Genomic DNA, 13,623 nt, shown 5'->3' with positions numbered 1-13,623 from the left:
GATAGATAGATAGATAGATATCAATGTTTCATTTTAGTTGTAGATTTGGGGGTTTTTATCAGAGAACTTGCTATATTTTTTTTATCAGAGAATTGCGATTTTTAAAAAGAGAAAACAAGGATCCCTGATCATTACCCTACTTTTCACAGCTGATTTGTTTTTAACTGTTTGCAATAACAGAGGCAGTTCTTCAAGAGAACTCTGCCTTAGGTTGGCAGAATAAGATATATGTTTTCAAAATGTCTAACTGAATATTGCCTGTATGTTTTCATGCAAACAGTGTCCAAGAGCTTGAGTTTTGGATCATATGTCCTTCAGCGTATTTTTGTAGCTCTCAAACAATATGCAGAGTCATAGTTTCTAATCATAATTTTATTTTGGAATGTTGATGCTGACATATATTTCCCAATGGTATCATATGTGAAAGAGTAAAGGTTTGTCAAAGTGAGAGAGGTTATATAAATCCATGAAGAGTTTCTAGTGACAACATGAAAACTTAAAATGAAACTCAAGTGATTTCAGTCCAGTTGCTGAATATTTCCTTTTTAAATGTGAGGTTCCTGGAAGGGAAAAGAAAACCTCATGGAAAACAAATGGACTCATTTGGATTAAAGTGAGGATCTTTTTGTTTTCCCTGGGGTTAGTTAATATGATACCTTCACAGTTTATGGGACATAGAGTCTATTTTGGAATATGATGATCAGACATGAATACAGCATAATAATTAAGCTTCTAGATACTGTGTAGCAATATTAGTCCTTCCAAGTACTTAAGATATAAATAGATGAAGTACACTTCATATTCTTTTGTTCTTTTTCAGAGATATATGTCATATTTGTCTTTTATTGTCTGCTCAAAACACCAAGTCTGATAAGTTTGCATTAGATTCTGGCTCACACGTTTCACAAAGCATCTTGAATTTTGGGAATTCAAAACATCATCTAATTTTCTTTCTGTTTGGTGCAACATTAACTTGTTATATCCCATGTTGAATGTCTGTCGGACCTACTGTCACAAGAAAAGAAGTGCTGTGTGAATGATTTATACCTTGTCTGGCCAAATCATACACCTTTTTTTGAATATGTATTTATGAATGGAAATGCTATCGTACTCCTGACTATAATGATGGTAGTTATAGATATCACAGAAAAGTCAGCCACAGGGGAGTGGGGTGTAGGTATTTAGACAAAATAATTGTTGGCAGAGATTAATTCAACTGTAATGTGATTTAGAAAATACTGACCTATTTACAGAATGCTGAATAGAGGAGGGCCTCATACAGCCAAAGCTTATAAAGTTTCTGGGGGCTTCAAGCCTACAGTTCCAACACCAACCTATTTCAGATTCTTAATCTTGTTGAAAATCTCTTTAAAAAAAAAAAAAAGTAAGTCACTAAATGAAATCCAGCAAGAGAGGCTGGATTTGCTTTGGCCTAGCCAGCCCAACAAATATTTTACTGGCTGATTTTTTGGGGGTTTTTTGGTTTATTACTTGAAAAATGTTTTGCTTATTTAACTATAAAAGCATCTTACCACCTCTGTGTCTCTAAGAGTATTCATTTATTATTAATGTAGTGCTTGTGTTTGTTAATGTGCTGATATGCAGTAACCAGGTGTGCTCTAATTCTAGAACAAAGATTTGAAAAGCCGAATCCTTCACCTTGAAGGCTCTTATCGGTCCAGCAAAGAAGGGCTTGTTGTTCAGATGGAAGCGAGGATCCTGGAGCTAGAAGAGAGACTTGAAAATGAAGAGAGGTAAAACAGGAACCAAAAGGGAGGTTCTGCATGCATGTACATCATGTTACTATGTACATAGTTTTCAGGCCCACTCAATTCAAAACTTTTCACAAGTACTGAATTTATGTAACATGAATTTGGTTTTAAAGCAGACATTTCTGATGCTGTCTCTGATTGCTAAATCAATACAAAATAAAACTGGATATCATTGCATTAACTCTTACACTGGGATGCCAACCTGACAGTGTAAGGTATCTTTTGTTTTAATAAGTGCAACTATCGGCAGCAGTCACAGGAATGCCAGCTATAACAAAACATTTCAGTTTGCAGATTACTTTCATGTTTGATTTGCAGTCAGAAGTGTTTCATACCTTTTCAACTTTCTGAATGTCACTCTGGGGAAAAATAAATATGTATTTTCCTGAGTGTTTCTTGCTTTTGAACAAAACTTTAGTCTGTTGCACTGTCTCAGTACATCGAAGTAGATGCCACTGGTATTAATATACACTTGAATATCACAAGAACAGGCTCAGAAGGATCTGGAATGATCCCAGCTACCATTTGTGTATATCTGGATACTTTTTAGGGATCGGGCTAATCTGCAGCTCAGCAATCGCAGACTTGAAAGGAAAGTGAAGGAGTTAGTGCTGCAAGTTGATGATGAACATCTCTCGCTGACTGACCAGAAGGACCAGGTAGAGGGAAGAAGTTATATTTATTTTATTGTTATTGTTATTACTTGGATGTATATTCTGCCCTATCCAGAAGACTCAGAGTTGTTTACGATAAATTAAAAAAACAACAACAATAGGATTTCCCAAATAACACTCCTGAACTTGAGAACCCTGACTCCCCTCTCTACCCAATTACAGTTTCCCTGTCTGAACCTGCACACAGGCAAACTTGACAGTCAGTCCCCTATGTTAACTGTCTCTAATGTTATCTCTGTTAATATGAATCAGCATGGATTACATAGAATGCAGGTAAATGCTGATTTATTTTATTTTTAATGAGCTCCAATTTTGGAAGAGTCTCTTATTCCCAATCCCAATGTGTCCCTGAATCTGGTAGAAATATGTGGGGGAAACAAAGAAGTCTTGGGTTTCTCCTAAGGCTCTAGTGAAAATTAAGGTGTTTTATATAGAGCTGAATGCTCTACAAGTACACTGCTCTAAACAGGGCTCTAAATGTTGTTTTTAACTTAATTAAGCATATTTCATCCTGTCATTAAAAAAAAAAATTCCTACAAAGAATGCGGTCATGTTTCTGAAAGAATGGATATGCTCTAATTTGCAGAAGTAATGTACATTACCATGTCATGTGCCTTCCTTATGGATTTCTTATGACACATTTCAGTGACATAACTCAGATAATCTGTACTCTGCTTAGTGAACAAGGAGGTGATGTTTTCCAGTGTCTACTGGGTCAGCAACCTTCACATCTTTGTTTTTTAGAATAATTTTTTTAAACTGCTTTGATAATACATTTCTCATCACCTGACTGTTTCCAAAGACTAATGTTTTGGCCCCTCAAATATTGCTTAAGCACAGCTCTGGAAATGTCCTGACTTTGGCAAAGCTGTGACTTCATTCCCTGACACATGGATGCCGAAAGAATAACATTACTTTATCAAAATATTACTCTAATCTGTTGCTGCTTAAATATTTCAGCTGAGTTTGCGTTTGAAAGCAATGAAACGTCAGGTTGAGGAAGCTGAAGAAGAAATAGACCGACTGGAAAGTGCCAAGAAAAAGCTTCAGAGGGAATTAGAAGAGCAAGTAGACATGAATGATCAATTACAAGGACAGCTTACTGCTATGAAGAAGGAATTAAGGTGGGACTTTAAGACAAGCAGGTCCCTAAAATGCAAGGAAGCCCTACTTCACTAATTGTTATGCATCAGTGTGATACTCACAGAATACTCATGCTAGAGGAAAATTAAATGGCAATGAAAAAATTAAAGGCCTATTTACTTTTCCGTTGAAAGCCATATTGTTCTTGACTCCCTACATGCTTTCCTTGACTCGCACACATTTAACATGTGAGTGATCTTTTTCATTGTCAGATTTAGTTTTAAATTGTGTTGTAGGATCCTGGTACACGTTAGTTCCATATGTGTGTTTATTCTCAAAACCACGTGCGTATTTACAAAACAACTGCCAACGCTCATCTCTTCTGCTCCAGTCCAGTAGGCTGGGACTCTTCACTGATAACATAGGATGCGTCATAGGGAGAAGTTGCTTCAGGAGCAGAACTGGAAGCTACTCTGCAGCAGGACTTCTTGTCTGTGAACTCCCCTGTTCCCTTTCCAGGCACTGCATCTGCCTCCCTTACCTCCCAGTTTTCCTGAGTCTCTGAGCCAAGTAGAGCTGTTGAAGTAGGGGGCAGACTTGTAGTGTAAGAAAATGGAAGTGGCTGCTGTATTTTCACTTCAGAAGTGAACTTACTCATGGTAGAGGAGGGATTTATTCTTGTGTTTAGTTTTAAAAGTGGTTTTTCACTTCAGCTGTTTTTTGGAGAGTGGCATTCTGGTGTTTCTCCTACCTGGACTTGAAAAACATTTACTATCTTGTTCTGATTATAAGGCAACATTTTTCCCTCTAAAAGAACCATTAAAATCTCACTTGACTGGAGGTCTCAGCCTATAATTGGAACAGTCGGTATTAGTCTGTAGAGCACATGACCCTGGTGGCCCCAACCATTGTGGCCCTTAAGGATACCACTCAAGATCATCAGTTCTGCTGGCACTTTGATAGAACAGATGACCCTGTGTGGCAGCTCCAATGCCTGAGCCTTAATGTTGCTACATAGGGTCATCTGTTTTGTCATAGTGACAGGCTCAGCTTGGGCTACGATGGTTAGGTGATGCACATTACTTCATTCCACAGTTCCCAGGGATCTCCATGGTCTGCTCCACTTGGGGGAGGTAAGCAGGAATTAATCCATCAACAAAAAGATAGGAACTAAGAAGCCCTGAGAACCCTGTGTCAAATTGAGGCTTCTGGATGTCTGACTGGTGTTAGGAAGCATTGGATCCCCAACTCACTCTGGGGCAGGCCATGAAATAGGTCACAACTGGAGCCACAGAACCAGAAGACCGGTGAGCTGATGGGAAACTGAGGAGAGCTGAATACAGAGGCATGAATGAAATTTTATGCTGGAGACAACATGGGGTGGCCTAGGAAAATGATCTCTGGGGCAGAGGATGCTGCCATTTATTTATTTGTTTATTGGAGTCAGGAAGGAATTTTACCCCATGGTCAGATTGGTACAGCCTATGGGGGTTTTTGCCTTCCTCTGTAGTGGGGGCCATGGCCTTCTACCTGGGATCCCTTGAGCATGTGTTGACAACATTTTACAGAAGCAGGACATTGGCTGCCATGGTTCCCCAGCTTGTATAGGATGATTTAGACAGGGATTATTCTGCTTCAGGCAGGGGGTTGGACTACAGGATCTCTGGAGGTTCCTTCCAGCCCTACTTGTCTATGATCCTATGATTTATTTGTAATTGTTTTAGTGTATTTAACTACACTAAATTTAACCCATTGGGGCCTTTTGGTTATTCAATCCTCTCTTGCAACTTGTAAAGGCAATAGCAGCCCCAGGTCCTTATCTATAGTTAATTTATATTCAAGGTAAATACCGTTTTGTCTTAAAATTTTACCCAAAGATGTGGGACCAACTCATGTGCAGGATATTATAATCAGAACAATATGGTCATATCAAGAGAAATTTAGAATGAGATCAATTTTGTATGCTTCCTCTGGTAAACTTAGTACATACGTGGTATAACGATAATACAAATACTGTGCGTGTGTGTGCGTGTAGATGAATGATAGTATGTTATAGAATTAACAGCATGAATGAGGGCTGGCTGAAAAACTTAGCAGTGCTGATCATCCCACATACCCCTTCCAGTATTCTGTATTTGTCATAAGGAAATGATTTTAGACATGTTTTAAGCATTTTTTTCAAATGGTAGTGGTCACTCTTCATTATCCTCTAATTGAGATGTCCAGTGTCTTCATTACAATCATAAAATCATAGAAAATTAGAAATGTAAGGGACCATGGGAGGTCATCTAGTCCAACCCCCTGCTCAAAGCAGGATGATCCCCAATTGTATCATCCCAGCCAAGGCTTTGTCTAGCTGGGTCTTAAAAGCCTCCAAGGATGAAGATTCCACCGCCTCTCTGGGCAGCCTGTTCCAGTGCTTCACTACCCTCCTAGTGAGAATGTTCTTCCTAATATCTAACCTAAACTTCCCTTGCTTCAACTTCAGACCATTGCTCCTTTGTCTGCTTTCTGCCACCACTGAAAACAATCTAGCTCCATCCTCTTTGTAACCACACTTCAGGTAGTTGATGGCTGGTATTAAATCCCCCTCAGTCTTCACTTCTTCAGACTAAATGCCCCCTCAGCCTCTCCTCATAAGTCATGGGCCCATGCTCCCCAATCATTTCTTCTGGACTCTCTCCAATTTGTCTACATCCTTTCTGTTCCGAGGGGCCCAAAACTTAACATGTACTCCAGATGTTGCCTCACCACTGCCGAATAGAGGGGAATAATAGTGCCTCACTCCGCTAGCAACACTGCTACTAATGCAGCCCAGTATACCGTTAGCCTTCTTCACAACAAGGGCACACCATTGGCTCATATTCAGCTTATTGTCCACTGTAACCCCTGAGTCCTTTTCTGCAAAGCTGCTGCGCAGCCAGTCAGTCCCCAGCCTGCACTGGTGCATGGCATTGTTCCATCCTAAGTGCAGGACTTTGCACTTGTCCTTATTGAACCTCAGGAGATTTCTTTTGTTCCAATCCTCCAATTTGTTGAGGTCTTTCTGAATCCTACCCCTACCCTCCAATTTATTCACTTCTCCCCCAGCTTGGTGTCATCTGCAAACTTGCTTGGAGTGCACACCATCCCATCTTCTAGATCGTTGATGAAGATCTTGAACAAAACCAGCCCCACTACTGATCCTTTGTGCACTCCAGTTGATACTGAATGACACCTAGACATCAAGCCATTGACTACTACCATCTGAACCAGATGATTCAGCCAGATTTCTATCCACCTTACAGTCCATCATCTAAATCATACTTCCTTAGTTTGCTTGTGAGAAAGTTGTGGGAGACCATATCAGAAGCTTGCTAAAGTCAAGGTACATCATGTCTCCTGCTCTTCCTCCATCCACAGAGCCAGTTATCTCACCATAGAAGGCGATAAGGTTGGTCAGGCATGACTTGCCCCTGGTGAATTCATGCTGACTGTTCCTAATCCCCTTCTTTTCCTCCACATGCTTAGAAATGGATTCCTTGAGGACCTGCTTTATGATTTTTCCAAGGACTTTTCCTTGTCTAGCCCTGCCTCTAGCAGTCCTTCCACTGCAGTCCTAGAGGTCTCTTCCAGCATTGAATTGATGAAGTACTCATGGTGGAGGATGCTTCAGAGCCTTGCCACCTCCTTCTGTAGCTCTCTTACCTGCTCCCTGAGGGACACCACCAGGAGGTACCACTTGCATCTCAGACACTCCCCCACCTGGCTCTCACTGGAAGGAACCTGTAAGACACAGTCTCCACAGCACCAGACCAGGACCCGAGTGGAAGCCTCAATGGTGAGCAATCCTGCTGGGACAGACACCTCACAGGTGCAAGCAAAAATAGAGCTGGCAGTGACAATGGCTCTGGCACTGCAATGTGCTCCAGCCATTTCTTTAAGTCTTTTTATCTGCCGTCTCTCTCTTCCTGCCCCTTTTTCTAAGCAAGCCTTCCTTAGCAAACTCCCCCGTAAGTTAGTGTGTTCACTGCTCCTTGGTCCCAAAAGGTTCCCTTTTCCCTACTAACCTACTTCCTCTCACCAATCTTAAAGTGAAGGAAGGTGAGACTTTCCAGCCAAACTCCTTAGCAAATTCTCCCTTGCTCTAGATTCTAGTTAAATAACCTTAAGTATTGGTCTGACTGCTGAGTTTTAATTACTTACACTAAATATATGTAGGTTAGTTGCTCTTAATTAAAGAAAGAGCTAGTGTTAAAGGCTCTTCTTCGGACAGGGGTGCAGCAAACTGACCTAACTTGAAAACTGTGGGTAAACTGCTTTTTTTGCTGTCCCTGTTTGCTCGCTTGCTCCCTGGTCACTTGGGGAACCTTATCCTGATCCTTAACTGGCCATGGCTCAGCAAAACATAGACTTGATAACCTGACATAGATAACTTGACAATTGCAGGAATAAAAATACTGTATTCCCTCAAACACAAGACAAGTTTCTTTCCCCCACCTACCCTCCCATCTTATAATACCATACAAGTAAACCTCATTAAATACATTTTCCATCATTGTATTTTGTCTATGCATTGTCTGTCATGCATGGCAAAAGCAGCATGTGCTCAGCAATGGAAACCAGCCATGGAGTTGATTAAATGGAGCCAATACAGAGCATGACTATATGAAGCAAGCATGCTGATGAGAACTTTGTGTGTGTGGCCCTTAAAAAAAAATGGGCAGATGTTCCCTCTGCAGGGAACTGACACCAGGCCTAGAGGCTTGCAAGCTTACACTGGGAGGGCTGGAACCAATCCTGGCACCTTCCCATTGATGCCCAAAATGCTACATTTGGTCTTTGCCAAAAGACTGAGATGCTGGGTTCTCTTTTTTTGGAAATATATATATATATAACTATACCTCTACCAACCTGTCTGATGACTGCTGTGGTTCTCTTGACAGTCCAAAATATACCTTTATAGTTGCATCATTCTTATTCCTGTTACAAAAACTGTGCTTGCATTCCCATTCACCCACATGCCCATCACTGTCCCCTTTAACCATCACAGTTATGCAAAGGACTACCTCAGTGCCCTTTTCCATACCTTCTCTCTCCTTTCTTCCTCCCCCTTCCCAGTTCCCCTGCCTGTTTGCCCAGTTCTTTCACTCATTGTTGTATTAGTCATTTCCATTGTCATTATCAGTGTTGTCTTCAGAGGGCTCACCTCTGAACCATCTATGCTAGTCCCCTCTCTTCCATGTGATGTCTGCCATGGGGACCTATCACAAGGATAGCCTAGTGCAACCCATCCAAATTAGTGCCCACTGCATGCACTCTGCCTCAGTGCTGACTCTGTTTCAAATCATAGTGAGCCACTACATTGACTACATTTGACTTCCTCTTCACTCCCATAGCTGAGCTATGCCTTTCCTCCCCAATTTCCAATGATTCCTGTTTCTTCACCAACCTTAAATGTCTGGCAAACATCACAAAACGGGGCCCCAGACAGTTCACCCAGAATCCCTCTGTTACCCTCTCCCATAGTCTGTTGCATAGGATTAATGTGGCCCTGCCCTCCAGAAGGTGGAGGTGGACCAGTTAGCCCTGGACCTCATCTGTATATAATTTTTTGGAGGATCCCAGGACTTGTGACAAGAACACCTGGTTCAAATCAAGTGTGTGGGGAGGGGTGCTAATTTAATATATGAGACCATTTGTGGTGGGGTGGAGGGTATATAGCAGGGATGGGCAAAATGCAGCCCATGGGCCAAGTGCAGCCTGCCAGCCCTGCAGCCTATCTGGCCAGTGGGGCCCCTAAAAAATTTAGAAAATTAATATTTATCTGCCCCTGGATACCTGTCATGCAGTCCTCAATGGCTTGCCAAAACTCAGTATGGGGCCCTCCACCCGAAATAATTGCCCACCCCTGGTATATAGAGTATACACACATACTGAGCAATGCTAAGCTGTGGGGTCATCATAGCTTAATATGCTGTTGACTCTGCTGGGGCCCAGTCCAATGAACTGTAATTGGGGGGTTTCAACCTCTTGGTTGGTGTACCCCTGGCAGCCGATCAGGAAGTGGGGAGTCCCCCAGTGGCCAACTGACAATCAGGTGGGGAGCATACACCCAGACATACCTCCAGTTTACAACCCCTGAACTATATGATAAGCCATAAGCCTTTTGGCTTTAGACTAATATAGAAGTAGGTACAAATGTAGTGCTTAAAAGCATGTTTCTGGTGTACCTGTGCTAAAACTTGCAATCGTTTCAAAAAAGGTAACATGCATCAATTCTGGATGAGCTAAATCTATGGATACCTGTAGTAATTTGACTATATTGTAAATTAAGTTTATTCCAAGGTAAGTGCTTTCAAATGTGCCCCATACTTCCAAATGCTCAGAGAAAGCAGGGTCTGATGGTAAGGAGACAGGGAAAGGACTGGAGGGGGATGACGGTGGTAAATTTATAATCTTTCCATATATCCAATCTAATTATTGGGGGCCTTATGTTCAGGTCATCTAGTTGAGTAAATTTCATTATACTTCAATCCATTATCTGAGGGCCTTTGAGTTGAAAAGCAAATGCTGCATTCCTTTGGGGAACTGGAACTCTCCCTTTTCCAAAGGTAAAGTTTCAGACACTGCTCTACCAAGAAATTAAAATAAAAATCTATTATGGTCATGACTTTTTTTATGCATTGAAAATCTCTTTGAAGTGCAGGGCTGAACCTTGCCTAGGTGCCATGCAGGAGAAGAGAGGGAGCATTTCTGAATGTTTGTAAAGTAACAGATATTTGAAACAGGTTTTTAAAGGCTTTTGATGTTTGAATAAAAATGCCATCTGCAGTAGATTAGCATACAATTAAGATGGGTAAAGGTGCAGAGCTATGTGGTAAATGCATTTATTTCATGGGTTTTACTGCACCCCGTGTTTGTTTTTTCTTTTTCAAATTGTATCTTTATACAAAACATACAGGTGTTAGTTTAGAAATTTAAGATTACTTTGAAACTCCTGTCCTAGGTAATTTAGAAGTCTTTGACTTCCTCAGGAAACAGAGGCTCTAATCACATGCATGCGCATTCACTGCTATTGTATTATTCTTACAAGATCTATGTAAGTTTTATACAGTATTATTGCATTGATAGGTGCCCATATCTTTTTTTTTTTAGTAGGCGGAAGAAATCACCAAGTAAAATACTAACTGATTTTGATGAAGATGATGATTTCAGTACAGATGGAGAGAGTCTCTATGAAGCACCTTCAGGATATAAATTCTCAAAAGAAGATGACACAAAAAGCTAAAACTAAATTGAATGAGTGATTCTATGAAAGTAAGAGATGATTAGGTTAAACTGCAGATTTCAGAAACCTAATGGTTATAGAGACATAAGATCTAAGAAATTCTACATTACTATTCATGTTGTGCCATTTTATTAAATCTTCATTATGTAACATACAAAACAGGATGATAAAACTTCTTGAAATAGGGGTGTGTACCTGCTACTGAAAACATTTATAATTGGAATGAAATATCACATTGGGAATGTGATTAATATACTGATTAAAATTAGGAAAGATAAAAGAAGAGCCATTTGAAAATTTATGCAAATTATTTTATAGTTTAAAAGATTTTTTTTCATATAATTGAGGAAACCAGCATGCAGGGAATTATTTAATAATTGTAAGTAGGGGGAAATTGTGTAAAGAATGTAAATATTTTAAACTAGACCTTTCCATTGACTACTCCAGTACCATTTTGTAAAGTTTCAAACATTTTTTATAGATCAGTTTCATATGTAAAGTTCATAAATTTATATTAAGTATTATATCGTTTTAACTAAAAAAAAAAAACCTAATACCTTTTATGCATTAGAGAGTAGATTCACAGCTCTCAAGGCAGAAAATATGGTCCAATTTTAAAGTCAGTATAAATTTTACCATATGGATTCTACAAATTAGGGTATCTTGCAGCATTAGACGATAAAATCTAAATCCTCTTTATTAACATCAAAGGAACCATCACTTCTCTGTGATGAGTAAGACTTGGCCCTGAGATTATAGTGACCTTTTGCCTATGAAGCCTTATGCCATTAATAGGGATCAGTAAGAATTTCGATTTTTACTTTGCAACTTTCTTTCCTAAAACAGGGCCCAGCCTGCCTAATGCAGAACACTCTTGGCCTGCTCAACAGGGTGCTTGAGCAGATACTTAATATGAATGAGTCGCAAAATGCTCTGCAGCTGACAGGACTGAGCTCTGACTTCAGGAAGAGTTCAAACTTACAGGCTGCAAGTTGATATATTTTTGGACCTGCTGTTTAGTGCATATTCATGACACTACAGCAATATGTGCAGGAAGTATCAGCCCTGCAACTGAGCTTGGAAACATGTAGCTTGCCATTTTTATACGCTTTATTTTAAACTTGTTTTACTTCATTGCTGTGTGAATTGTTGCATGTGTGATTTGTATCACTCCTCACCCCCTGGTACATATGCAAATTTAACATCCTATGGAAATCTGTTGCCAAATAATTAATTTGGTAACAAGCCATAGCTAAGTTCTCTGATTTAGCAACTTTTTTCACATGATCTATATAAGTAAGCTCTTCTCTGTTGAGTGGACCAAATAAGCATTTCTTCTGATTTAGTTCTGAAATTATTACAACCTGGCGATATTAAGAGCTTTTGCTCCTACAAACTTACCTAGTGAAGAGACTAAATTTAGCAGTTCTGCAAGTGAGGCAGCTATCTATATTTAAAAGAAGCAGGGAAAGCAGAAGTCTTGAGTATGGAAATATTACATCTGCTTTAATTCAAAATGAAACTACCATAATCCAGAACCTACTAGTTTCACTGTGAAGGCACAGGAGTCTATCCATAGGTTGAAAATTGCAGGATCAGTATTTCTATCATCACCTCAAGCTTGATTTTTGATAGCATCTGAAATTTATGGGAAATAATATTAATTGAGTAGCTATTGTTTATCTCAGAAACTTCTACTTGCTTTCCAGTTAATTTGTTTCTGACTTTTACAAAGTTATTCCTTTTCCATGTTCTCCTCTGTACTGCTTTGCTAATATTAAAAAAAAGCAACTGGAAAAACTGCACTATGTTGTATTGACAATCATCAGATAATCTGTTGTGATTTTTTTTTTTGTTTTATTTTACATAACAAGGATTTAACTTTAAACAGCTATTTTGTAATTCTCATTTTTGTTTCAGTGTTCTGTCTTAACACTCATAAATTACTATTCTTTTAAGCCATTGGGAAAAAGCTCCATTAATTTTGCAGCTACCTCCAGGTACACTAAACTGTAAACAAAAAATAAATAAATAAACCGTATCAGCCAAACTCATCCATTTCCACTTTGTATAGTGTGCTCAAGTTGACTTAGTGTTTGAATATCATACTAAAGAATGAATGTTCAAATCTAGAAAAAAAATTCTGGAAAATATTACTGTTACAGGTTAAGTTTCTATATTTCATGCCTTTTGGAAAGGCGGTTCCTTCCTGAAAAGTGCATGTAAAATCTAAAAAAAAACCCAGAACAAAACAAAAAACCTCACTGACTTGTACTTGCACAAAATTGAAGTAAAAGAAAGCTATCTTTATTTTAAGCTCTTATGGGTAAAAGACCTGTCTGGAATATATAGTTTTATTGGGGATCTAGATAAAGTGACATTTACACTTCGCCTCTACAGAAAGATCTCCTGTTCTATTAACAGTACGATTCCTTTACATTTCTCCAAATATTTTTCTAAAATAATAGAAATCCATCAGTATGTTTGGTAATGCTACAGGATGTGTCTACTCATGCATTTATGCCACTTTAAATTTACTGTGCAGTAAGTTACCATGCAGTAAGCAGGGATAGGCCGGTGTTTACACATGCAGGCATTAAAGTGCATGAATGCTGTGTGTGGACTGACTTGGGACAAACTTGAGTCCCAAGTCAGTCCACACACAGCATTAATGCACTTTATATCAAAGATGGGATATAGAAGGAATTTTTGGCTGTTTAAAAAAGTTAATTTGCAATGAAATCCAAATAATTACTGATATGATGCACAGACAAGTGTCACTCATGTATCAAGGGATTGATCTTATCCTATTAGCACTATAATG

At 39.3% G+C, this 13,623-nt stretch overlaps 1 protein-coding gene across 2 annotated transcripts in view; it reads left to right on the top strand.

Annotated features, from left to right (window-relative positions):
- CGNL1 (cingulin like 1) overlaps positions 1-12,853 on the top strand; it is a 108,138-nt gene extending 95,285 nt beyond the window's left edge. For both annotated transcript variants that reach the window (XM_019533492.1, XM_019533491.1), the window contains exons 15-18: positions 1,630-1,754; positions 2,323-2,431; positions 3,407-3,570; positions 10,667-12,853. In XM_019533492.1, the coding sequence (XP_019389037.1) occupies positions 1,630-1,754; positions 2,323-2,431; positions 3,407-3,570; positions 10,667-10,799 (531 nt within the window). In that variant the 3' untranslated portion in view covers positions 10,800-12,853. The remainder of the gene's footprint in view (positions 1-1,629; positions 1,755-2,322; positions 2,432-3,406; positions 3,571-10,666) is intronic.
- The last annotated feature ends 770 nt before the right edge of the window (positions 12,854-13,623 follow it).

Source organism: Crocodylus porosus, unplaced genomic scaffold (genome assembly GCF_001723895.1).
Source record: "Crocodylus porosus isolate Cpor-Errol unplaced genomic scaffold, CroPor_comp1, whole genome shotgun sequence".
Lineage (NCBI taxonomy): Eukaryota > Metazoa > Chordata > Crocodylia > Crocodylidae > Crocodylus > Crocodylus porosus.
The sequence above is the reverse complement of the archived record's forward strand: the minus strand, read 5'-3'. Positions and strand labels throughout refer to the sequence as shown.